The sequence below is a fragment of the Lepisma saccharinum genome, chromosome 4 (assembly GCF_977018435.1).
Source record: "Lepisma saccharinum chromosome 4, izLepSacc3.1, whole genome shotgun sequence".
Lineage (NCBI taxonomy): Eukaryota > Metazoa > Arthropoda > Insecta > Zygentoma > Lepismatidae > Lepisma > Lepisma saccharinum.
In genome coordinates, this window is record NC_139232.1 from 60,663,801 (window position 1) to 60,690,553 (window position 26,753).

General features: G+C 37.1%; 1 protein-coding gene across 2 annotated transcripts in view; it reads right to left on the reverse strand.

Annotated features, from left to right (window-relative positions):
* The window catches only part of LOC145987173 (neprilysin-like), a 58,041-nt gene that overhangs the window by 11,696 nt on the left and 19,592 nt on the right, over positions 1–26,753 (reverse strand). For both annotated transcript variants that reach the window (XM_083121684.1, XM_083121685.1), the window contains exons 2-16: positions 26,402–26,517; positions 25,598–25,708; positions 24,760–24,921; positions 23,733–23,816; positions 22,941–23,146; positions 21,338–21,535; positions 20,938–21,045; positions 20,679–20,820; positions 20,121–20,238; positions 14,918–15,014; positions 13,822–13,998; positions 7,458–7,558; positions 6,971–7,029; positions 3,060–3,111; positions 2,754–2,821 (exon numbers count right to left, since the gene is read on the reverse strand). In XM_083121684.1, coding sequence (XP_082977810.1) covers positions 2,754–2,821; positions 3,060–3,111; positions 6,971–7,029; positions 7,458–7,558; positions 13,822–13,998; positions 14,918–15,014; positions 20,121–20,238; positions 20,679–20,820; positions 20,938–21,045; positions 21,338–21,535; positions 22,941–23,146; positions 23,733–23,816; positions 24,760–24,921; positions 25,598–25,708; positions 26,402–26,517 — 1,799 coding nt within the window. The remainder of the gene's footprint in view (positions 1–2,753; positions 2,822–3,059; positions 3,112–6,970; positions 7,030–7,457; positions 7,559–13,821; positions 13,999–14,917; positions 15,015–20,120; positions 20,239–20,678; positions 20,821–20,937; positions 21,046–21,337; positions 21,536–22,940; positions 23,147–23,732; positions 23,817–24,759; positions 24,922–25,597; positions 25,709–26,401; positions 26,518–26,753) is intronic.

Below are 26,753 nucleotides of genomic sequence, written 5' to 3' on the forward strand. Positions count from 1 at the left end.
ATTAACATTACTAAATATTGCATAACGTATAAAGTAATGAAATAATAAAGAATGAAAAAGTAATAAAGTAATGGCCTCTAAATGACAGCTCTTGTTTTGCTAAGAAACATACACAGTCTATCAATCGTTTCAAAACTTCCCTGTTTTTTTGTTATGGCCTCATTATGAAGCTTTACAGATATTTTCCTTTGTTGATTTATCTGAAGATCTATTCTTGCTCGCCCAAATGTCGAATTTGTTGGACCCTTTCAACACACTCCTGAAAATGCCAAAGGACGACAAAGGGAGGTGGAAAATGTAGAAACGTACGTAAAGGTACCTTGTAAACCCCGGCGGGTGAATAAACGCCCAAGTAAGCCTTTGGAAAGTTCGTCGTCGTCTGATGAGTATTATATAATAGGTCCGATTTGAGAAAGTTAAACATGGAAATGGCTAAAGAAAATTTGACTCAGTTAATAGCTACTGTACCTATAGTTAAGGAAATTAATGCTGATAGCCTGTATCGATTTCTGTATGTATTGCAGGGTATTAAAGACAGAAAAATGTTTCCTTCTCACGAGATTATGCTCGCCGTTTTACCCAAATTAAATGCTGATATGGGTAAATTATGGATGAAATGTATAATTGAAAATATCCCCTGGAATGATGTAGTTCAAATGATTTTAAATAAGTATGCAACTTCTATTGGGAGGCAGTATTTATGTAATAAGTATTTAATGGGTAATCAAAGAGATAATAAAACTCCCTTAGAGTATTTCGAAAGTAGAGCTCGAGCTGCTAAGATTTTGCAGTATGACATAGATGAAAGTACTTTTGTAAGTTATCTTGTGGATAGACTTAAACCTCAGTGTTCCGATAAATTTTATCTAAAGGGGAAATAAGAGACGTACAGGATTATAAGAGCAGAGCATGGTTTCGATCCACGTACCTCTGGGTTATGGGCTCGGAAACCGATAGTACGTTTAAATTGCTAAATCCATTCTTAGTCCACACACTTGTTCTATCAACACCAAACAATAGACAAGGCCAATAGAACAACCTCTCTGTAACATCACAACCTGCTAACCTGCTAGTTTTCTTGTATTGCGCAGTTTGAAAATGTCCTACATACTCCTGTTTGTTATTCTTATGATTACTACACAGGCCGCTTAAAGAAGGGCAAGGTCTATCATTTTTAACTATTTCTTGTTTTTCCGAGAAAGAACGAAAGTTGAATGGTTCTTTTAATTAGGTCCTGTATCACACCCTCTGTTTCATTTTCCGTCATTTTTTAAATATTTCGGGAAAATACTGCACTAAGTCATGTGGAACTTTCAAAGAGGCCCAGAAATAAAAATAAACCAAACTTTAAACTAAATGTGCACTGCACTGTATCTCCAAGGAGAAAAACCAATCTCTGCCACTGCTCTTTGTTCAACGAAACAACAAGCACACTCTTCTCTGTAGCTGTCACCTCACCGCATGCAGCCAACGCGATATTCACGCATTGTGAGGGGGAAGAAGCACGCGAGCAGCGCTTGCCCACGTTAAAATCTTTCTTCGCTGATGCAGTCCATCCTTTAGAGAGAGCGCAAGCATGTTTTCTGGGCGAGGAGAATGAAGCCGTGAGGGGAAGGGGTGAGGTAAAACCGCCATCTTGGGATGTGCCACAGTTACAGCTAGCTGATACAGTGGTGGAAGTAGGGATCTTCGTTTATAGTGCATACTATCTGTACATTTCAGCGACACTGCGAGTAGATAATAAATAAGAACCTATGGCTCTATTCGCAGCTTTCGGATGCAAAAATAGGAGTAGCAAGAAATGTTTTTAAAAAAGAAGGAATTGAGAGGTCCCAAGATAAACAAGCTTACAACATATTTACGTTTGTTATACACGCATTTCTGTTGTGACTTTATTAGTGGTATTCTTATTAATTGTATGTATAAAATTTTAAATTCAAAATTGTGACATATCCGAATAGTGAAAACCATTCGCACGTTTCATAAAGATAACTATTGCAAATGTTTATACGTGTTGGGTACTTTGTGGAATGTAAATTCATTGAACGAACAAAGAGAGACTTCAGACATGGAAAAAGAGAGACGTGTCGCTTGGAAACCAACCATCAGAAATAAATTAAACCTTCCGAACCGAAGCGACACGCCAAGTTGCACGTGTCGCTCGGACTGGGCCGTTTTCTTAATACCGTCGCCTCGGTCTGTTGGTGGCTCATGCACGGTTAATTATTTTGCTTCAGACTGGAGCCCGTGTCGCTTGTGGCCTCTAATAATAGAGTTTTCAGATCTAAGGTACACGCAACTCATGTCGCGTCGGAACGAGCAAGCCAACGTTTACACCTGCCTTAGCGGCAAGACAGGCCGCACGAGCCTGCATTGATGAAATCCTCAAGCGACACGTGTGGACTGAAGGGGCCCTTGTCGCTTGCCACTCCAGTGTGAATTCTCAGGTGCTCGCGCGACACATGCCGCTGGGGAACAAGCCAATCAACAGCAACGTTTCACATTGCCGCTTTTCTAGCCACTGAAAATCTTTGGTATCAGATGGTATCGGTAAAAGAAAATCAACCTATGTACTCACCTATGCCGATACCACCGGTATCGATATCGGCTCAGCGCTAGTTATGATATGATCAAGAAGTGGAAAAGAATTCTTATGATATGCGTATAATCATTTCTCAGACACGATTCAGAATAGAACTAAGATATTTCTGTGAGCAAATTATGAATAAAATAAGAGAGAGTATGTAACGTACCTTCATCATCAAATCCATGTGTGATTTCATGTCCTATGACAGCACCCAATGATCCGTAATTAAGTGCGCTGAAATACAAGAAAATCAATTTATCGTATCCTGGTTGTAATTTAATGCGCTAGCTACATTTTTCTGATAAACCGACAAACACTGATTTAAATAGTTCCACGGTTCTATTCTTTACTTTCAAAATTGTATTTTTTAATTTTCTATTGAGTCATTTTCAGTGCTATGGTTTTGTGTAAGGTGGTCTCAGTGCTTGTGTTCATGTATTGCTGCAATTGGATAACAGAGTGAACTACTTACGATACAGAGCCCTTTGAGAAGAATGGTGGTTGAAGAATTCCGGCAGGAAACACTGGAATTAAAAAATTATATATATTTCCGAATGTCTTATTTTGCAAGGTATGCTATTTCACTTTTGGCTTATTACTTAGTCTCCTTTAATCTTATTGTCTACTAATTATTTAAAATCCTTAGATCACAAGTCAGAAATTCTAAAAGTGCAGAATAAAAATAAGTAAATGCAGAGAAGAATAATAATTTAAATTCAGAAGAATATTTTAATAATAAATATCTGTTATATTTTACAAAAAATATTTTCGTCTCTTATTTTTGTTGTTATTAGGAGCAATATAGAGAAACAGTAATCTACGTACAATAATGTTGAAATTTTAACAATACTTTAAACTATGCCTGGCATGGGGACCCTGACCTCTACCAGACGCTTCCCTCGGGTGGCGGATGAGGGATCCCACCAGATATGGTGGGATGGTCCGAATATAGAATAAGGGCTCGTGGACCAACAGGGAGCCCAGTGCCTGGGGGCTTAATTCTGGGCCATCCTCTCTCTAGGGGTTAAAATATAGAGAGCCGGCCCGGAGGGCGAAGACCAACCGTTCCAGAGGCGGAAGAGGATCATAGAGAAAATCCCAACGGCAATGGAAGCGGAAGAGTTACGACCTTAGTGGCCAATATGAGCCACTAAGAAGCGGATTGGATATCTCCGTCAAATATCCAAAACCAACTGCTGCCTTGCAGGGGTGTGGGAGCACCAAAGGATATGGGAGAAAACCCTGAAAATAAAAATCAGGCTGGTCGTTGGGCTAATCCCCCACACCAGACTAAAACTAGCGGATTCAGAGAAATAAAGGTAGCCTCGGAAAGGATGGATTTAGTAGAAGACGACAAGCAAGGAAATGGAATATCCGAATTGGAACTTGGAATATTAAAACAATTAATGGAAAAGAAGTGGAGATTGTAGGAGAAATGGAAAAGTATAAACTAGCAGTACTAGGACTAAGTGAAGTAAGGAAGAAAGGCAGTGGTATAATGGGCCTTGAAAGAGGATATGTGCTGAGATATGCTGGAGTAGGTAGAGGAAGAAGAGCTAAGGAGGGAGTTGGAATAATAGTTAATGAGCAAATGGAAGAAAGGGTGGAATCATGGGAACCAGTGAATTCAAGGATAATAGTAGTTAGACTGAAAATGGAAGAAAGAATAACAATAATACAAGTTTATGCCCCGACAAATGATCAGGACATATTGGAGAAAGAAGTTTTCTATACTCAATTACAAAGAGTAGTGAATAAAGAGAATGAAGAGAATAGGAAGGTAATATTGATGGGAGATCTTAATGGTAGAACTGGAAACAATAGGATAAGGTCACATGGTTGTATGGGACCATATGGAGGGGAAAGTGTGATAAATGAAAATGGACAAAGATTAATAGAATTCTGTGTAGAGAACCAATTGCTACAAGGAAACTCCTTTTTCCAGCATAAGAAAATTCATAAAATCACTTATGAAGCTGACGGAAGGGAGGCAAAGAGTATAATAGACTACATAATTTACGCAAGAGCACTTCGATATGCCTTTATGCATGTAAAGGTAATTCGAGGTGCTGAATTGAGTACTGACCACAGACTGCTAATAGCTATAACAAGATTTAAGAGGAATAATAGAGAAAGAGATAGGAAGTTTGAAAAGATACAAGTAAAGCAGCTGGCTAAGGAAGAGAAGAGAAAACAGTATAAGGAACTAGTAGAAGAAAAATTGAATGAATTGGAAATAAGAGGAATGGAAATTGACAGTATGTGGGAAAAATTTAAGGAAGTGATACTGTATGCAGCAATTGAAGTATGTGGCAAAGTTAGGGTGAATACAAAAAGGAAAAGAACTAATTGGTGGACGGAAGAAGTAAAGAGGAAAGTGAAAGAGAAAAAGAAGGCATGGAGGAATTACCTAGAATTAAGATCAGAGGAACATAGGTTAATATATGTGCAAAAAAAGAAATGAGAGTAAATTGGCTGTAGAGGAGGCAAAGCGAAATTCATGGGAGAAGTTTGGAAATGATATTGAACAAAGTTTTGTAGAACATAGAAAGCAGTTCTGGAATATGGTCAAAAGCCTGAAAGGAAAATGGGGAAAAGCAGCAAGAGCTATAAGAAATAAGGAAAATGTACTAGTCATAGGAAGGGAGAATGTGATGGAAGAATGGAGAAAATACTATGAAGAAAAGTTCAAGGATAGGACAAATGAGCAAGAACAAGATGAGGAGCAGGAACAGGAACAGGAGGAGGATGAGAGAATAAGAAATAGAGAAGAGGAGGAGCATGTAGAAGAAGATATGTTGATAACAGAGAATGAAGTGAGAGAAGTAATTAAACGGATACGAATTGGGAAAGCAGCAGGATGGGATGGAATAGCACCAGAACTTATAAAATATGGAGGACCAAGAATGGCTGAAATACTACTAAATATATTAAGGGAAGTATGGAGAACTAAGACTATACCAGAAGAGTGGAAAAGGAACATAATTGTGCCAGTACACAAGAAAGGGAGTAATAAGGAATGTGATAATTATAGAGCAATATGTCTATCATCAGTGGTATATAAGATGTATACGAATATATTGGAAAGGAGGCTGAGAAAAATCATAGAGGGAAAACTTGAAGAGGAACAAGCTGGATTTAGACCTGGGAGACAGACTCAAGATCACATTTTTATATTAAGAACAATGATGGGGAAAATGCTGGACAAAAATAAAAGAATATACTTAGCATTTCTAGACTTGAAAGCGGCATTTGACTCGGTACCTAGAAAATATCTATGGGAGGCATTAGAAAGTAAGGAAGTACCTAAGGAACTTATTAAAGCAATAAGAAGTGTATATAAGGATGTAAAAGGAATAGTAAGAATAGAAGGAAACGAGTCTAAGGAATTTCAAATAGAAAAAGGAATTAAACAGGGAGATAGTCTCAGTCCTTTACTTTTCATTAATGTAATGGATGAAATAACTAAAATTTGCAAAAGAAGAACCCCAAGAGTACAAATAAGATATTGGGATATGAGAGTAGTACAACTGCAAGTACTGCTATATGCTGATGATATAGTCTTAATTGCTAGCAGTGAAGAGAATTTACAGAGGAGCGTAATAGAATGGGGAGAAGAACTTGCGAGAAAAGGGATGAAGATTAATATTAAGAAAAGTAAAGTTATGCAGGTGGCAAAAGGAGAAAAGATCATGAAATAGCAGTTAGATATGGAAACGAAAACTTGGAAGAAGTAGATGAATATGAATATTTAGGAACCATCATAACAAGTGATGGTAGGTGTGATGAAGAAATCCTAAATAGGAAAAGAAAAGCAAATACAGTATATTATCAGTTCAGTAAAACAATAATGGGAAAGAAAGAAGTGGCAGTAAAGACAAAAATGCAGCTATACAAATCAGTATTGGTCCCTACATTAACATATGGAATGGAAAGTTTACCACTTCAAGATAAACATCTGAGTAAAATTCAGGCTAGTGAAATGAAATACCTGAGAATAGCTGTTAATAAGACTAGGAGAGATAAAGTGAGGAATGAAAGAATAAGAAGAGAAGTGGAACATGTGTCGCTAGAGAAAATAATTGAAAAGAGACAGCTAAAGTGGTGGGGACATGTATTCAGAATGAATGAAGACAAAAAGGTAAAGCAAATTCTAGAAGTAAAGGTGCAAGGTAGGAGAGGTAAAGGAAGACCAAGGATAATGTTTGAAGACAGAATGGAAAAGATTGGAAGAGAAAGGAATAAGACAATATGATGAAGAGAATGATGAGAAACAGACAGGAATGGAGGAGATGGATCGAGGCAACCAACCCTACGCTATGATGGCAGAAGGGGACTAGAGGAAGTAAGTAAGTAAGTTAAACTATGACTTCCTTTACTTACTAATTCTGTTTTCCTGTGAGCTGTAGTAGGCATTAACGATAGTTGGGCGAACTGTCCATCTTAAAAGAAAAGAATGAAAAATTAAGCGGGATAGAATCAAATTCAATACTATGTTAATGTATACGCTTAATTATATTACTGCATGATACAGATGTTATTAATTTATTTTTATTTATATAAGTAATAATTGTCTTGCAATATTTTCTACAATGTTCAACAAATAAAGAGTTAATATAACGTTGATCTTTCCAAATTGATGAGTCAAATTTAGACTTCCAGAATAGTTTAATTTTTCAAATCACTGTTCATATCATGCTAGTATTTAGCTTCTTTCGGACACTCTAATCACTATTTTCCAAATGTACCTAAGAAATCAAGTGCCTAATCACAAAAATAATTAATAGCTACTTAAGAATGGTTGATAAGATAATCCGTAATAGGAAATAATTTTAAATTCTCTCATCATGTATGGTTAAAAAGTCTTTACCTTGATCTGTCTGTTCGCTTGTGGAGGTCCTTTAAGTTTATCAAGGTGTTGATACGAATCATCTTTTCAATATTTTGGAAGTGGCTCTTTCCAAATGTTATCTGAAGATGAAAGGAGAATTGTAATATACTAATGTAAGAAAGGTATGCATACACAAATAGTACAAATGTTTCGTTGATATTTTCTTCTATTGTGTCTATTACATAATATGATCCTTACTCAATTTGCACTCCAAAATTTATGGCTAGTGGCTAAAGGTTTTGTGTATGGTGTGTTTCAGATTGATATATTTTAATACAGGGTGGTTGAATAAAATAACCGAAATAGTAAGTAGTTAATACTTTCGATTACCTTTTTTGGGTCATCCTGTAGTTTTGTGATGGGGAGTAAGTAAAGTTGAGTATCGATCTGTATCAAGTTCCTTCTTCTCAAACGTATTACAATGACTTGGAGGGGTTTTCTACTTCTTATCACGATGGATGAATACCGGTATATATTATGAGCCTGGAACCAAGATGGAATTGAAACAGTGTAAACAACGCTCTTTCCCAACCTTCAAGAAGACTATACCCTGTCCCAACTATCTGTGGAGCATGGCCGAGCATAGCGTCAGAGGAGGGGAGAAAAACGAGTAGGCGGAGCGAAGCAGTACACACTGCTGCGAAGGCTGGTAGAAAAAAAGTACAACACACATATATTTGCCGTTGCGTAGATACCAATTTTCGTTTCGTCTCCCTCTCTCTTAGCATCACGTGTTCTACCCTGCTCGCCAACCTTCGCCATTGTTGCCATATTGTCATTCCATTCCTGGACACACTCGCGCAAACATCATTGAAAACAATTGAATAGTGCTCCAGTTCGCGGTTCACACCGTTCGGCAGGGACGGTAATGTGGCAATATAGCACGGCGTAGTGGTTGCTTCTTTTATGCAGTACATGTTCATTGGCTAGCTAGTAACTAGTGTTGCCAACTGTAATAATGAAGCACTATTTCTGTCAAGGAAGGGGAAAGGCAGGTAAAGTGACGGTGAGTTTTGTTGGATTGGAAGCACCATATTCTTATTTTATACTAAGTATTTGACCGGTTTAACGTTGTGTGCGGATGCTTCTGAACTGTATACAATTTACCGAACCCATAGCTGTGTTCTGTTATCTACGGGTTATAATCAGGGCTAGGATTTATAGGTAAATACATACTTTTAGTTTGACTAAATATCGCTGAAAGTTTGTGATATCTTTACGAATAGTAATGTTTGTAGTGATTTAAGGTACATTTTATTGTCAATTTTTTTCCATATTTCTAACTTTAATAAATACTTACTTTTAGATATTTAAGGAAAATATACTTAATTTTACATATTTCAACAGGTTTAATTCACAAATTGTTCATATTTCATAATTTTGGAATTGTTCAAAATAAATAAATTATGTGGCTCCAACAGCATTTCAACTCTTGGCTCCGGCACGTGTTCTTGTAGAAATTGCATAGAGGAGGCTGTCATTTTTGCTGCTTAATGCGATGCATATTGTTTTCTGTGTTAAAATTGCCATGCTTTGATGAGTGACCAAGTTCATAGCAGGGCCGGCGGAAGGGGAGGGCGAACCGTACCACCGCCCAGAGCGGCAAATTTTGAGGGCGGCAAAATTTGAAAAGAAAAAAATAAGCCTATTGAAAACTGTGGTCGAGCAAGATATTCTTTTGCGCTTAATAGTATTGAAATAGCATAAGAAGTCTCATTATTTATTTTATATTTTGATGTTTTACTTAGGAATATATTGATCTTCAATTTCCCGTTGCTGCGTAATGACGGGGGGGTTCGAAATGGAGCGGCATCTGCCGCCACCGCCCAGGGAGGCAAAATGACTAGCGCCAGCCCTGCTTCATAGCAAAAGAAGAAACCGCGGAGCTTATCGTCTAGTGGCAGTATATGTACTTGTTATTGTTGTGGAAGCCGGCATCGTTTGTAAATGTTACAACAAAGGTAACCGACTGTCGCCGATCACAGAGAGGAAATAATAATACTGCTTTAGGAGGAGTATTGTGGTCCAATTGTCGCGGTTTAACACGTTCGCATGTTATTATCTCTCGTTGCAGTTCCGTACCAGTGTATACGGGTTTTGGGAGTGAACAGTTAGAACGCCACCAGTGCATTAATGCAATGAAAAATAATATTTTTTATTATTTTGTTTGAAATCACTCAAATAAGAAATCGTATGAAGAAGTCTTCTTTTTTGCAGCATTTTTGGTAATTTTACGTATATGTTAGTTCATATTTTGCGAATTTTTAGTCAATATGTATGTAGCTACATACAAAGCCACTTGTATATATTAATCCTATTCCTGATATAATGAATGACGTTTAAAACTCAACGTTAGATAGACCTGAATTCTCTAATTTTCTTGTTGTACGTAACAGCTGTGCATCGGCGCACTGCAGCAATTTTTCTATCTGCTCCATTAGCAACACTGCTTCTTGAGTTGTGTTGCGCATCTCACGGCAGAAATATCTGTGTTGGACTCTAACTGCATTCACTTTCCCTCTCCACGCAATCCCGTTCCCTCTCACGTGTTCATTGGTGTTGCCGTCTCGCGTCACAACTTGATCAGAGACTTGTTTTCGTTCGCTTGCTCCAGAGATAGGTGGGACAGGGTATAGTTTGCTGAAAATGTCTTGCTTTTCGTTGTTTAAGGAGGAGGGGAATAAAGGATATTATTTTATCTGATTATTGCAAAATCGTGTGTGAGTCAAGCACGGTACTATTAATAAACGCCATCAGACATTTTTCTTAAAATGGGATGTGGATTAGCCTATGGCTACAACGCACCAACTCACATATGCGACTGCGACCGCTGATGCACCCCGAAGATCAAAGTATCGCATTTCACCGCACCCACCATATTCATTTGATTTGTCACTTTCTGACTATGGAGTAATAGTTAATAATAACATTTGGGTTGCATTCAAAAGGTATTGAAATATTCCACTTTACTCTTCTTCTTTCGGAAACTAAAAGACGGACCGTGGCAAGTGTTTCCATAACGACCAGAAGGTGATAAATGCAGTGGAAACATGGTCTCAGATGCTAAATAATACATTTTGTAATGACGAAATTCGCAAATGACGACATGGATGGGAGAAGCGTAACTCTAGCAGCTGATACGTAGAGAATAAAATAACATATGTCTTCATAGTCAGGGGAGAAACTCTGTGAATATGAGATTTCTGTTGCTACTTCGGTGTCTTGATTTGTCGACTAAGGATCTCGTTCCTTTGTAAGTGATTCTTCGTCAGTTTCATCGAATCATCATTTATCCTCATCGGGCAGTATTAGCCTAAATTGGAAAACAAGCGGCGGAAAGTGAGAAAAATACCCCCAAAAAACAATATTTCTGTTAGAAGTAACCCCGGCATTAACTTAATAAAATATTCCTCAGACGATTAGTGGTTTGGATGCAGTTTTTGTTATTATATTTGTAACGACCCTGCGTGGTCGCCACATTTAACGATCCTGTGTGGTCGCCATATTATATTTTATTAAGAAGATTTGGATAAAGAATGTATGCTAAATGTCCCTGCGAGGCGTACGCTTTTAGTTTAAATGTGTTAACGGATCCACCTCTACGATAATTAGTTTCGCTTATTATTTGACCCTGCGTGGTCGCTGTATTCTGTAAACGCTAACGGATCCACCTCTATGTTTATTAGTTTCGCTTATTATTAGACCCTGCGTGGTTGCTGTATTCAGTAAATGTTATTAATTATTGTCATTTACACTGTTCAACTCGTTGTTTAGAATTGCAGAGTCCTGCGAGGCTCATTATTAATTGTATTGTCTGAATGCACACAGTTTTACTTTATATTAACGCGTGCATCTAGTGATTTTCCCACTAGTGTTTTCTTAATTTCACTTCTTGGAAGTTTCTCAGTACGAAGGTTGCTATATGTAAAAAAATGAGTTAGCAACGCGTACTTGTAGTTAAAATTTTCACCACCAATGCGCCGCCCCCGCGAGTATAAAGCCAGCGCAGCCAAGCCCGGAGCTCAGTTGGCTCCCTGATGTCAACAGGCAAACATCCAGGGTTAACTGGCCTCCCAGCCTGAGAACTAGAAGCCATCCCAGAAGGAAGGACGGAGAAAGAAGAAAGAAGAACAAGAGCCCAGCAGCAACCTACCTACCTGGTCCGCTCGCTTAGGCTGATAGGTGCCCAGGTTCTACCTGCCCAGCTTGTCTGGGAGCACCCGGACCTTCCTTTCTAACCTGCCGTCCCTGCATAGGAGACACCGGTTGGCTTGCCAATTTCCAGCTAACGCCGGGGGTGTCGCGGCATCCTTTAATCCTTTTACCCGGCGCCCGTTATTCGGGAGTACCGATTGGTTTCGGCCAATTCCCGGCTGTGGTTGGGGTAGTACGCACAACCTACTCTCTTTTACAGGGAACCCGTGACGTCAGCGGCGACCAAGGCCCTAAATAAAATTAGATCTCCATACTCCCCCTGGCGCCTCACAGCGAGGAATAAATTGGATGTTCCCTGCCCCCCTTTTCTCTTCGAGACCAAAGGTGGTACAGGTAAAAGAACGTGCGTGGTACAGGTAAAAGCACGTGGGTGGTACAAGTAAATGCACGAGCGTGGTAAGGATTTCAGGTAAAGACACGTGTGTAAGTGTGCTAACGGACACCCTTATGTTGAGATTATAATAAACATATATATTCAGCTGGTATAGTCTTTCCTTACACCCAGCAAGCCCTGAGATAATTCTGAGTCCATGTTCTACGGCTGACAAAAAGTTAGCGCATATGGGTAGACTTTTGCCGTCCACCTAATTGCAAGGTTTAGTGTGTAAAACGCAGCCCGTGCCAGTACTCCTGCGCTGTGTTGTTAGTGTAGTGTGGAACACGTGGGGAGGACGTTGCATATTACACAGGGTGTACCAGAAGTGATAGCGCTAACTGAAACGGTGAAAAGTACACGATAGTAGAAGCAAAAAAGTCTCAGTAAACATGGGGTTGCAAACGAACGGTTTGCGAGATAATTGCGAATGATTGTTTGTACACATCGTATGCTTTTCGCGTGTGAGGTGCTATAGTCCTACTTAAAGTGTAAATCACCAACCCTGAGACCTTCTCTAAACAAACCGTCTCACCGATTCGATGTATCACTCCGCGTCAACTGATTCATGACCGCCGACTACCGCATAGAACTCGCCATGTTGAAAGTGGCACTACTTCCTTGCTGTTCACATGATTATTTTTAGAAAATAACCAATGTTATAAAATATCATTTTGTACACAAATCTCTAAGTTCATTGAAAGTTGCAACGCATATTTCTACCAAATGTTCTCATTTATCTTGCCTTTCCATGTCACCAAGTTATTTTACGAAGTGCACTATATTTGGCGGAACAAAAATCGTTATTAGGATGCTTGTCAAAGTTTCCAACCGCAATAAATTTACGAACTTTCTTTGCCTTGTTTTGATCATCATCAATATAGTCTATTTATTGGACTTACAGCATTGCATATGGCTGTTTATGTCCATTATATATTTTATTTACATAAGATACAATTTACATAAAATCTAAACAAATTTCAAATGCACTCCTATCTATATCAAACCTTAGAAATATACATTACCATGTTATATCATTTTGTCTAAAAAAATGCAAGTAAAATATATTCAATTCGCATGCAAGAAAGAAGCCAAATTTATGGGAAATGTTTACTGGTGCAAAGAGTTAACCATAAAGTTGAAGCAATAAGTACAAAAGAAAGAGCATTGCATTTAAAGTGAGACGTCATTTGCGGCAGCTTATCCCATACTACAAATTGGCCGTTGTTTTACCTTATGTAATGAATCCTGTAACAACGCTAGATTTTCGTGTGGATTAATTTACTTCTATGAGTTTGCAATGCTTTCTGAATGCACGTGGTTTTGTTTACAGAAGGTCTCAGGGTTGGTGATTTGAACTTTTTTTTTTTAGTAACAAATAACAAAATTAAAAAGTTCACCTTGTTACATTATTGTACAAGGACTGTTGTACTGTGTGTATGTTACATGTTCGCAGTGTTCAGTTTTAAACAAACAGACCTCGGAGTGCTCAGGGAGACAAGCTTACGATGTGTACAAACAATCAAGTCAGTGGCGGATCGTAAACATACATTTGGTTCGTTTGGAACTCCATGTTTACTGATACTTTTTGCTTCTACAATCGCGTACTTTTCACCGTTTCAGTTTGCGCTATCATTTCTGGTACACCCTGTATTTATAGGATAAGAGAGGGGAAGGTAGACTGCTTTATGAAAATAAGGAGGAGGTAACTGAAATGGTTGGGAGCTAGATTCAGAGAGAACAAATAACGATTACCTTCTCATAATAGTCATCCACGGCTGATTGGTTGCGAAACCAGTCTGGATAACCAATGAGTCTTACGATAGCATCCGCCTTCTCTTGCGCTTTCGTCTTGGTGTCCTCGTCCATCCACTCGTTCTCTCTTAACAGTTGACGGAAAGCTTCTTGGATATCTGCAGCTACCGTCTCAGCCTTCACATGGGCGACAGTGAAAACAAAAACACACTTACATAAATAAACTAAATATTAATATATTTTTAAATTATATCAACGTATGATAATATTTTAAAATTACATAATTTATCATTAATATAACAATAAAGTTCACAATATTTCATCACTTTATGAAGTACATTACATATGTCTAATTAGCATCTCTCTTGCAATCTAATTCCTTTATTAGGTGGCAGACTGCAGACATTAGCATTAACTACATCCAACACTAGCGTCTAGTCAAAAAAACAAACTAGATCCCGTGGTAACGTTATGCATTTCCAATCTACAGTCCTGTGTTTTTTTAGTTTTAGTTTACTTAAGATCGCGTAGAAAAGTGGCAATAAATATCATGTAAATAATTGTGTAATTCTTTTATAGCTGTTGCAAATTGAAGTGATACATTCAAGAATTTGCTATATTTTTCAAATAACCTAATCCGCAGAAAGTACTATAGAATTTTAATTAAATTTACAGTAAACTATGTATCCTTCAGAACTAATATGCCTACTGTTCTATTTTATAAGCCAAAAATGCAGAGTAGTAGCCTAATTGTGTGAACAAAAGTTCGGGCCAAAAATATGGTGTTACTATTAAGAGAAAAAGTGTTTTTATTATTTAAAAGCCTACAATTAATAATTTTATTACTGCAGAAGATGTAAGGCGACAACATGAGGTGCCACATACAAATCATTATCTGCCCCACAACAGGCTGAAATTTCAACATTGATATGAAAAATTAATATCGATGTATGGAAAGTTACTTTCGCAATGTTAGTATATTCCTAAACAGAAAATGAGAGATGAAACGAGATGTTTGAAAAACGACTCTTGTGCTCTTTACGATATGAACTAGAGAATGAAAGCTACATATTTAATAAAAATAACTAGTTTTTACCGATTTCTTTGCTTCCTCGTCGAAGTGCTTCTGAACATACTTGTAAGAAACAGCAAATCCCAAATTCAAATTAATTAAGTTGGCACATTCTTGCCACCTGTTAAGAATATATAGAGTACATTAGAATTAACTTATTTAAAGATGTTAATTTTTTTATATATATATTATGGTATATTTTAATGGTTCGACGTAAGAAGTATAATGTACTATTACGAGTTGCTCCGTGCTAGAATCAGAGTTAAAAGTTATTTTTCTTCCAAAAGACATGTGTTACCTTCACATGTGTATGCGGCTCGTATTGCCAGTCATGATGTTGTTGTTTATTTATTTATTTGCCAACTACAGAGATAAGATATCTAAAATTACAGGGGCATTGGAACAACATAAATAATGTAAATATGAATACAAATTAAATTAAGTAGCATGTTCACATATTACATGGATATTACTACAACAAAAATTTTCGTATTACATAGAGTACTGACGTGCTCATATAAAATATAATATGTATAAACTATCCATTAATCCGAAACCAATACAGGGAGTACAGAGACTAGATAAGGTTTGTCCAGAATAAATATAACCATAATAGGAAATAAATAACAACGAAATAAATTCATACACATATTAATGGACATATATCCATACATACATATATATCTACATTATACATATACACACAATGTATGAGCAAAATAAGACCACCATTCCTCATGCATAAATAATGCTCTGTTCTAATCAAATGAGTTTCCTTACTATTGAATATAGCAAGTGACTTACCTTTTAGAAAAGGAATATTTAAAAATTACTATACGTATTACTAGGTTACAAAATATATCAATATTGTTTGTGATAAGCATATTTTGAAAGTGTTTTTCATTATCCTCATATTTCTTATATTACAATTTTATGATATATGTAAATGTTTACCGAAACAATGCAAATATCAGATATCGCATTTGTAACAAGTTTGTGTCATTATATTTTGGACTTTACTCCTAATTTGAAGTCAATAGTGTTATTCAAAATACTCAAGGGCTAACTCTCTCTTGCAGTGCACCATGGAAATTGCACTGTTGCAGGAAAAAGAGGCTCCGATGTCTGAACTACAGCCAGACCTTTTCTTTACTTAGTGCATTGTCCTATATTTTGTCCTTACTTCTGCTGTTTGTCTCCATACAGGCTCAACTCCTATTATTTCTCTCTCTCTCTCTCTCTCTCTCTCTCAAGACATTGCAATTTTTAGTCTTTAGAAATATTATAGTTTTTGAAAAGGAAGTTGATCGCTGTATTATTCGTTTTAAGAAATATCTGAAGTCATTGTACTTTACTATACATTGTTGATGTTAAGGGGCAAATTCCCGGCAGGCCAGAATTGTATTTCGGGAAGGTCATCCCTTATCAGCAGCCGTCATCGAAATGCAAAAACCTGTATGGCAGAAGCTCTCGCCAGAATTGTATTTCGGGAAGGTCATCCCTTATCAGCAGCCGCCATCGAAATGCAAAAACCTGTATGGCAGAAGCTCTCAAGATGAATTTCTCAGTACATTTCAACTTATTATACAATATGCTTAACCCTGCTAAGGAAGTAAAATTAATTACCACTATACACCAGTGTTGGCTGGTGGTCTGTGTCTCTGGGTGTGCACCTTGGCCTCGCGTCCAGAAGAACTGTTGTTACTCCCACCCAATTATTCCTGCCCGTTTCTGCTAATCGTATTTGCAATCCAAGTTATGACGCACTTTTCATGAAAATTTATAAAAATAAGGTATATTACAAATTCGAAATACCGCAGTGGTTTCTTTAATCTTTCACACGAGAAGATGTGTAGTTTGGTCTCTTTCGTGACCTGTAGAAAATTCAGCATTCGACGACCTCACAAAACCACTCACAACGCTATACTGATAAACTGCTATGTTTTGTAAGGGATAATAATATCGCCAGTATTTTGTGTAATTATTACCAGTGGCGTAGCATGGGCATTTCGGGTGGGAACGCCAAGTCCGAAGGAAGGGTCGGCCCTTTCTTGCTTAATAATTTACTTATGGTATTAGTCGCCACAGGTATTGTTTATTTGCCAGAAGTCAGCTGGGTTTTCAATAAAACATCATCTATGTACGTTTTAGCTAGAAAATTAGATGCCACACTATGCCACAAATGTTTTGAACTCTGGTGTTTTATACATTTTTGTTATACCTTTCTGCATGCCGCAAGTCATTAAGAAACCTACCTGAATCACAAGCGCCTCTGAATAGCAGTAGACGTCATTGTTGTGGATGATCCAACTACTGATTGATTTGGTTTATTATACTTCGCTTTTCTACCACTTTTGGTTAATCGCGAATATGAATATGAGTGATGATATTGATGAACTTGATGAGGGACACTCACAAACAACACTCGTGTTCACCCGGGGATTCGAATCAGTGGCCTTGTCATCTCGCTGTGCAAAACACTGACACGGAGGTGGGTGAATGATTCAACTATAGTACACTCAACTGACGTAACAGTGCCGATTAGTAATTCAGACCATTGTTTATTACATCTTGAGAATGTTGATAAACATTTTAAAATAATTTTGTCCAGAGATCATTCGATGTTAAGAGTTTTCAAATGAATGCTAAACATTTCCATTGACAGATACTAACGAAAAAATAATAATAATAATAATAAAGAATAGTTTTGCGGGTTAAGTGGTAGAGCAGCCACAGGTTGAACTTCTACCATGAGGACTTCACCAAGTTATTTGACAAAAACTGTGTTGATCTTTTAGTTTCTAATGCACATCGCTGTTCGTGCGATAAATTATACAATGCAGTGGGCATTATGAAGTGGTATATTTGAGTTTGGTAAAGTCACGTCAGTCAATATTGCGTATTGTAGCATCACATAGCACGAGTGGCATGAGCGCGAAGAACCGGGTAGGAATTCTACCGCTGTCGTCTGTTTCAGAAGGCAGGAAGGGTCACATGAACCAATCACCGTAGCCCTCTGCTCCGTACGCTGGCGTACGAGAGAGCATTTGCGCGCGTTCTGTAGAGATCCAAGCTTTCCCTCCTGATAGACAGCAAGGAATATAGAGTCCTTTACGCCGAACCTGCCCGGCGTCCGGCCAGGAAAGGCATTGGAAAACAATGCTAGAACGAGTGTTGTTAGTGGAGCGTTGCAAACGGATCGCGAGAAATAGCTATTATAATGCCATGAAGGTCAAACATATATGGAATTAGTCAAGTTTTACTTTATATTTACAACATTTACGCATTTTTGAAATTTTAAATCTGGGAACGCCGGGCGTACTATAACGCTACGCCACTGGTAGTATGTATATTATCTTTCTTCAATGTAAATATGTCCCATCAGAAACTCAAGTTTAATGCCACATAAACATTTCATCGTACACTAAAGTTCAATACCACTTTTAATGTACTTATTCAATTTAGTCATTGTCAGGAGGATCATCGAAACCCTAATCAAATGAAACTAGTTCTTGCCAGTACCTTTACAAAAAGTATGTCAAATCTGCGACATAATAGTACAAGTTACAAATTCTCGTATGCACTGAATAAAGAATTGGGTTGACTGTTTGTGACAAAAATACAAGATTAAACTCTGATTACTTAAAAATTTTGTTGAAGTTCCAAATTCAAGTCAGAGCGTCTAAATGCACCAATTACTTTACGACATTGTGAATGTTTTTAATTCAAACCCCTGACATTTTATAAAACTATTTTTCCAGCACCTGCATCAACGTATTCCACTCATCGTATCTCTCCTTGCATGGTTGAATACGCTTGTCACTACACGCCACGCCCTCTCCCTTTCCTTTCCCGCTCTGTCCTCATTCGGATTTCAATGCTATGCTCAGAACCGTGTGAGGTGAGAGAGATCGAAATTTCCCTTGCTGAGAAATAAAAACCTCAATTTGCAATGATGCATGGGTTGTTTTCGCCTCCGTCACACGGCAAGGAGTGGAAAGATTGCAACACTACATGCCGAAGAAGGAACAGCGCATGCCCGTAGGTACACCCAACGGCGAAAGAAAAAGTAGGCGAATTGTCCACCACCATTTTCATTCGGTCTGTATTACACAATGTGATGGCAATGAATTGAAATAATGACATCAATAAGCAGAGAACAATGCCTGCTTCTAACCAACATAGTTTCGTTCCATAAAACAACACAGGATGTAAAATAAAAAGTAATGAAAATAGAAGTGGACAATTTGCCTACCATTATCTTTGCCGTTGACTGTACATATGTCTCAATTCTTGGTGCGAAGCGAGTTCGAAAGCCCATTGTTCCAAGTCATAAGAGCCTTTCTGCTTTCTCTACTAGCCGTCGAACACAGCTCTATTTCGGTATGCACCTGTGTGCACTTCCCAATTTTGTCATGCACATTCGACGCGAGTTAAAAAAAAAAAAGCTGACGTCAGGAAGTAAATGGAAGGTGATGTGGCCCGGGAATATTTGATGTTTTGGATTGCGCGAATAGGCAGCAGCCGCTACTGCTATACACTATTTAAATTAGATATTTGTAGTATTTCGGGGGGGGAGCTTCAGCTCCCGAGCCCTCCACCTGGCCACGTGTCTGGCTCCAAGTATAGTTTTAATATACGTAGGTAACAACAATGTAATAGAGTGAAAGTTTGTTTGAGAAGGAATAAAAATATTCATAATGCAAATTATTGTATTGTCTTGGTAACCAATCATAAGCCTATTTCAATAGAAGTACTGGCGTACGCAGGAGTTTTTGGGGGTTTGGAATTGTAAAAATGGATAGTACATACCTTCGTTGTAGGGAGTGGTATACATTTGGAACTTTTCACTTTATTAAAATTATCCTCAAACACAAAAAATTATAATTGGGAGTAATTTTAATTGGGTTTGCATTTAAGAATTTGTTTTTTCCCCCAAATTATTTATTTCTTTCATTTCAAAATATTAATTCTCTCAAAATTTCGGCGTGGGGGTGTAGCATCATCAACTCCCCCAGCTTACGTCAGTGACTTATATTAGTTTTCTTAGTTTGAGTTTTTGTTTGAAGTCCACTTTATGCACAGAAAGGCGGCTAATCGGGACTATACCTACAGTTTAAAGTGGGATCCGAACCACTATGTGTCCACACGGGTATCTTCATTACAAGGCGACTACTACGCCAAGTTGTCTCATTGGGTAACCACTTATCTCCCTTTAAAACACTACCTGGGTACTTGTTCTTTGGTTCCTGTAGTGACTTGCTCGAAGTGAAATTCTAGCTCCCGTAGTTTCTGTGTCGTTTCTCTGCCGACCTCCATAACCAGTCGCCAGTGTAGATAATTTGCTGTAGAAATAAACATAGTTCTAATCCCATGCTTCTATTATAAACTAATCGTAATTCAAAATACACAAATTTTGTTCAGAAATAACATGGAACTTTCATATCAAGTTTTTTATCCAATTTGGAGAAGAAACTTCTCCATTGTCCTAAGATGTCGCCCTATTGCCCGTCAAAGAGAAACTTCTAGTAATGAATAAATCGTTATCACTGGCGTCGTGTAGTTTACAAACAACAAAGCATAATTATTGTAGATTAGGCAAATAAAAATTTCTTCGTAACAAAGCGTAATGTTCAATACTTACATATACATTTCCATCTGTGCTTCCGATTCATATATATATGTACTGTATACATAAAATATTATACAGTGTGTTTAAAAAAGAATGACCCGATTTAAAATAATTATTTTTAATAATTAAAATGTATTTTAATCAATTACTTGCCTATCACATCGATAGGAATCCTTCCCAACAACTTGAATAGTTGGATGAGATATTCAACTTCCCTCACTATAACCACATCTTCTCCTTGGAAAGTTGTTCCGGTTCCTTGGAAAATATTATTTAAGAACGATATCCAGTTAATCTGAAAAGACAAGCACAAGATGTCTTGAACAGTTTCAACAGCCTATTGCTATTATCTGTGCGTAGCTAAAAAAATACTAAAGCTAGATGAGAGAACGTTAAACGAGTAAACACTTGCCTTTGTATTAGAAGAGGAAGATCTATCAGTCAGTTTCTGAAGATCTCTCAGTGTCATAGCATTATACATGCGATTTGCATCCCTCCTGTCCTCTTGTTTTGTGGAAATCTGTAAGAATAGTTAAATAAAAATAATGAAAGCTTCTGTTCTGGAAATCTGCAAGAATAGTTTGAAGAAATTGTCAATGGAAGCCTGTGTTCTGCACATCTTCTCTAAATTGCTTCGTTGGACACAAACGAGAATTAATTCATATTGCTCAATATTTATAATATTTTTCTACTAATACGATAATATGGTAGTACTAATATGGAAGTTGCGAAGCTAGAATTTCTCAATCCGAATAAAGCATTGGTGTTTGAAGTGACATAATTGTATATATGAGTTAACAAAATGAACTAACGTTTCCGACTTCAACTCCAAAGTTGTGAATGGCTTCTGCTTCTTCTTCTATCAGCTCATCCCCGACGCTAGAGTGTAAGAATCCCTTCATTTCCTTCGCTACGAGCTGTATCCAGTTCCTGTATGCTCGATGCTCTTTGTCGTAAGTCTCAGGATCAAGTAAGATGGAACGAGGCATTTCCAATTCCGGTTGATCAATCTGAAATTAGATATATTTTTATTTGATTTATTTCTTCGCGATGAGAATGGGAAGAGTCAGAAAAAAAAGTCAAGAACTTTTTCAGAATGGAACATTTCTGCTTTCTACAGCCACAATTGCAAAGAAAATACAGGGATGAGCATAATTATCTCGGTTTTAAAATAGCAGAAATAAAACGAACATGTTTCACTAGAGCATATTATGTAAATGGAATAAATTCTACACTACAGATTAATTCAAAAAACACAAACACACACACAAACCAGTGCTTCACGTGGAGAATGTTAGCTGGGGGATGCTTTGCGAAAATTATGCACGTCCTCTCTCACTTCGAGTACTGGCACAAACTGATACTAACCAAAAACAATATATTTTAAGTGGTCACCTTGTGATGCTACACAGTATTTTAGTTTTATTGAGCAATTGAGAGTTTTGGGAAGGATGTCTTGAAGCATGTTACGTTAAACTTCAGAAAAAGACTCCCAATGCTGTGTAGCATCACAAGGTGACCACTTGAAATACATTGTTTTTGGTTAGTATCAGTTTGCAATGTGTTTGTGTTGTTTGAATTAATCTGCAATAAGTGTACAGATTAACTGTTTCTGTATCTTCTGTCAGCTAATTATGCTCATCCCCTTATGTTGTTGTTATATACTCTGGATCTGGTGTTTGCTAGATGTTCTATGTTGAGTGGACAGTGACCATGACGATTATGCCTTTTCATCGTTATTAGTAAGACCCTTACAATTATTTTCTTCTCCAAGAAGTCTTTCTGTGGCGTAGTTGTAATTCTGCCGGTTTGCAATCAAGGGAGCTCGGGTTCGATCCGCGGTAGGCGCAGTACACAATGGTTAGAATCCCACTTTAAACTGTAGGTTCAGTCTCGATTAGACTATCTAAGCATCAAGTGGACTTAAATTTTGAAAAGTTTCTTCAACAGAGTAATCTGAAGAGTTCATATTGAATCTGTTATTAAGTTCTTAACTTTCGAGTGAAATATGACTCAATTAGAACTTATAGCAATTGCGGTGCCATATCTTCTCAATGCTGATCCATTATGTTATCTTCTGATAAAGTACAAATTAGCTCTATTGATGGTGTCCGAAGATTTGTTCCAACTTACAAATGCTCATTATATTAACCTAAGTATAAAACAACAACAACTATTAAGTAACTAAAATATGTAATTACGAAGGAACAAAATTAATAATTATGTAACATTGAATTAACAAATTAGAAAAATAATATTCAACAGATCTACATTGGAATATGTCAAGTTCAATGTAGTTCATCAACAAATTTAAGACTTCATTATGTCGAACTTAATGTAATGCAATTCTTGTTGATCATACCATTATCAGTTGCCAGTGCAAATTAAAAGAACTTATATAACAAAGCAATTTACATTCACTAAACTTCGATTTGTATTTTTATCATCCAAGGCTACAGATACATCGATCAATGGGGCAATTCCAAAGCGTCTGATCATATCGGCTAGCATTTTCTGGAAATCGAAAGTGGAAGATGATCTGGTGTCCATTGAAATCCTCCAGCCTCCGTATTCTTCCAAAAGATTTGCCAAAGGTCGAAGTCCAACCTTCTCCAAGGTATCTGAAAGGAATGGAGCAACAGATAAGTTATTTACTAAGATCTACTTTTAACAACACAAGAGTTCTGATCTGTTGTTAAGCGTGACAGATTTAAGGCAATAAATATAGACAATAAGAATTATTGTTAATTTCACTAATGTCGTATTGAAACTTCTGCATTAATTGTCCACCAAATGAGACTAACTTTGTCACCATACAACACCAAAGCCACAAGAGAAGAAATAAAAGATACCATAAATACAAATTTAAAATAAAATGTATTATAATTATTTAATAATAAAATTCAGTACAATTTATTCCTTTTGTATTCAGAAACCAGTGCCAGGGATTAGTGAAGGTAGAGAGACTCAAGGATTCTCTCTACGAGTGAATGAATATACAATCAAAGTATATCTTCATTTCTCACAACACTTTCTTTGTAATGTTTAAAATGAAAAATTATATGATACACATGAATGTACTTACGGTTTTCTTGTTGGTTTTTTTAACAAAAGAAACCTTAGATTTATCAATTACTATGCAAGTCATTAATGTTGTATTGTCTAATTAAATTCAACGTTTTATAGTTAAATTAATTGCTCTCTTACCTTCGTCAATGCAAGCAACATATGCCTTTTTAGCAGCGTTGACAATTTTTGGGTCTTTGCAGGTTTCATTTTCCGTCAATAAATCTGAAGAGAGGAAGAAAAAGGTGAAAAAATACATTTGTGCAAATTATTTCCGTGTTCGAAGTTGTCACGATACTGTCAATGAAAACCATATTCACTTACAATGGGTTTTGGTACTGAAACTATTACTTCATAAACAACTGGGCCTCCCCGATGGCGCAGTGGTAGCGTCCTCGCCTTGTAATCTAGGAGTCCCGGGTTCGATACCCGGTGGAGGCACATAGTGGTTCGATACCCGGTGGAGGCACATAGTGGTTCGGATCCCACTCTAAACTGTAGGTTCAGTCCCAATTAGCCTTTCTGTGCATAAAGTGGACTTGAGACAACAATCAATTCAATTCATAAACAAATAATTTAACAGAGATATGGATGTTCAAAAAAAATATGTACGTAAATATTATAAAGAAATAAGTACGAGACGTGCGTATTGGGAAGAATGTTGATATCAATGCAACAAATTTCAGCTGAGGAAATTATAAAGAGATTTTCTGAATATAAATGTTCTTTTCGTATATAAGTAATATCAGGATATTGAATAAACTACTAAACAGTTAATAGTTTGCTGAATAAAATTTTGATAGGTGCCATGGAAGCAAAGAATATGAACAAAGGAATCAAAACGAGTCTCATTGTAAATAATAACATGTTAGAAAAAAGGTATAAGTGACACGAAGATGAATACACAAAAAAATCTAATGATGATAACTTAAGAGCCATAACGACTCTATATTTCTTTGTTTCTTGGGTCCCTAACTTGTAAATTTTAATAAACCTGAACATTTGGGTAGGCAAGGGCCTCCCCTTGCTCCCGCCAAGTTACGCCTATGACGAACGACACTTAAAAATTGCACGCCACCAGGTACGAAAGTATGTTGGAAGTCCATTTTAAAGGCATACCAACATTCCAAAATAAAAGCATACAATACGTTTAGTCTCGAATATCTACCTCTCACCCGTTCATCCAATGTTTGTGAGAGAATAGAAAAACTGTCCCATCTGGCCCTGGTAGGAGGGATTTTGTTCCTGGACATCCAACCGCCGCAAGAGAATTGATAGAAGTCGTTGCATGGGTCTGCTGTTGAATCGAGATACTGCTTGACTGTCTTTGCTGGAAAGGAAAGAAGAAAAAAACATATTTTATGCATGGAAATATAGTTTTGTGCAAAAATGCAGGCAAATTTTCCATCACTATTTCAACTCACTTTTCTTTAATATCTTACACGAGGTTGATGCACAGGTGGTCTTTGGTCTGCGTTTATGTTTCAATTTCTACACTCGGTTCTACTAGGCCTATGCCCAAATCTGACCCTGTTAGTAGTGAAAAAGAATGTTGTAATACGTTCACAATCTGAAAATATACGAGGAATGATCGGAAAGGAATAAAAAACCTGTAAATTTTAGTAGGTATTTATTATGTGAATACAAATTGACTCACGTTCAAGAATTCTTCATACACTTCTCGACATAGTCAGGCATCATGAACCTCATGAAACTCTGGGATACATGCCTGAACCGGATGGGAGACCATGTTGAGAAGTGTGTGAAATATTCTATCACGTCAGTATTCATCAATAAACATCTACTAGAATTTAAAGGCTTTCTATTCTTTTTTCGATCAAATACACGCACCCAATCATTAGATATCAGTACCAAACTTGCTGGTCTAATTGTCATGGAAGAGTAAATCTTTTCTAATCTTTAAAACGAAAGGTAAAATTTGGAAACAATAGAATGATTTTGAAACAACAAAATGGGCAAGAATAACATTTTTTTTTGTTTCTTACCTGTTTCAAAGCAAGATTGAGACAAACATCTTTCGCCTTTATCCTTTGCACCTGGATTGTTCGTCAAACTTTTCATCAGCAAACGACTCTGTCCAAGCAACTGATAGTTCCCTGTAAATTTGCATCATTCACTTGTCAAGAAATAGGATATAAAAATTCAGTGAAAGCAGAAATATATTGGATATACATTTTTTGGAGAAAAACGTAACTTAGGAATGAAAATTCTACATATAAGCTGTCTGTATTTGTATCGATCTGTCTATAGTATACGTGCGTAAAGGGTGATTGTCTCGTTAATTGTCCGTGACTGGTTGAATGTCCAGTTTCCTGGTGCATCGTCGGTCGGTCGTGGTCCCGTTGAGTGGTCACAGAGGTCTCCAGATCAATAGATTTTGGCCTCTGGGGTCATTTAAAGACGCTCGTTTACTCACGTAAGATTCAGAACATCCAGCATCTGAAGGAGCACATTGTGTAATGTGCAGACATGATTATGCTGGACACTCTGCAAAAGATTCTGGAAACGTCGCGTGCACAAATGTATTGATGTTCAAGGTACACACATGTAACTTATATGTAACCTGACTTTTGACTCACCCTATATCAACATCCTGTCTGGTATTAGAATATATCGCAGTGAGAAATGAATTCGTGGTTTCAAGTTGAGAAATAATATTTATATTGAGACTTGATTCCAGCAGCGTAACCAAATACACAAAATGTACTTCATTTTTTGGTCATATAAATTACATTACACAACTAGTGAGTATCCATTATTTAGATGGTTTAATAAGAAGAGAGTCTTACCATCGTTGTTACTGGTATGTCCAACAACAGCAATAGGTAGAATGCACAAGGAAATTACGATAACCAACAACAATAGTGCCAGTATTTTCTCAATGGATGTTATCCTTTTGCAGAAACTGTAAAGAGAAACTACAATCACAAAGTAGTGTGGGCTAACTCATTAAATATAAGGATGTATATAACACAGAGCAATTTTTTGTGCATAGTTATATTGTAGATATTACAACAGCAGAGCCAACTTCATGTACATTTTGGGGAGACAAAGTGACATAAAAATATTATATTACATATACATATATGTAATATCTGTCTTTCTTGAGGACTTTGGTGGGGGGCGGAGAGTGCCTTTCAG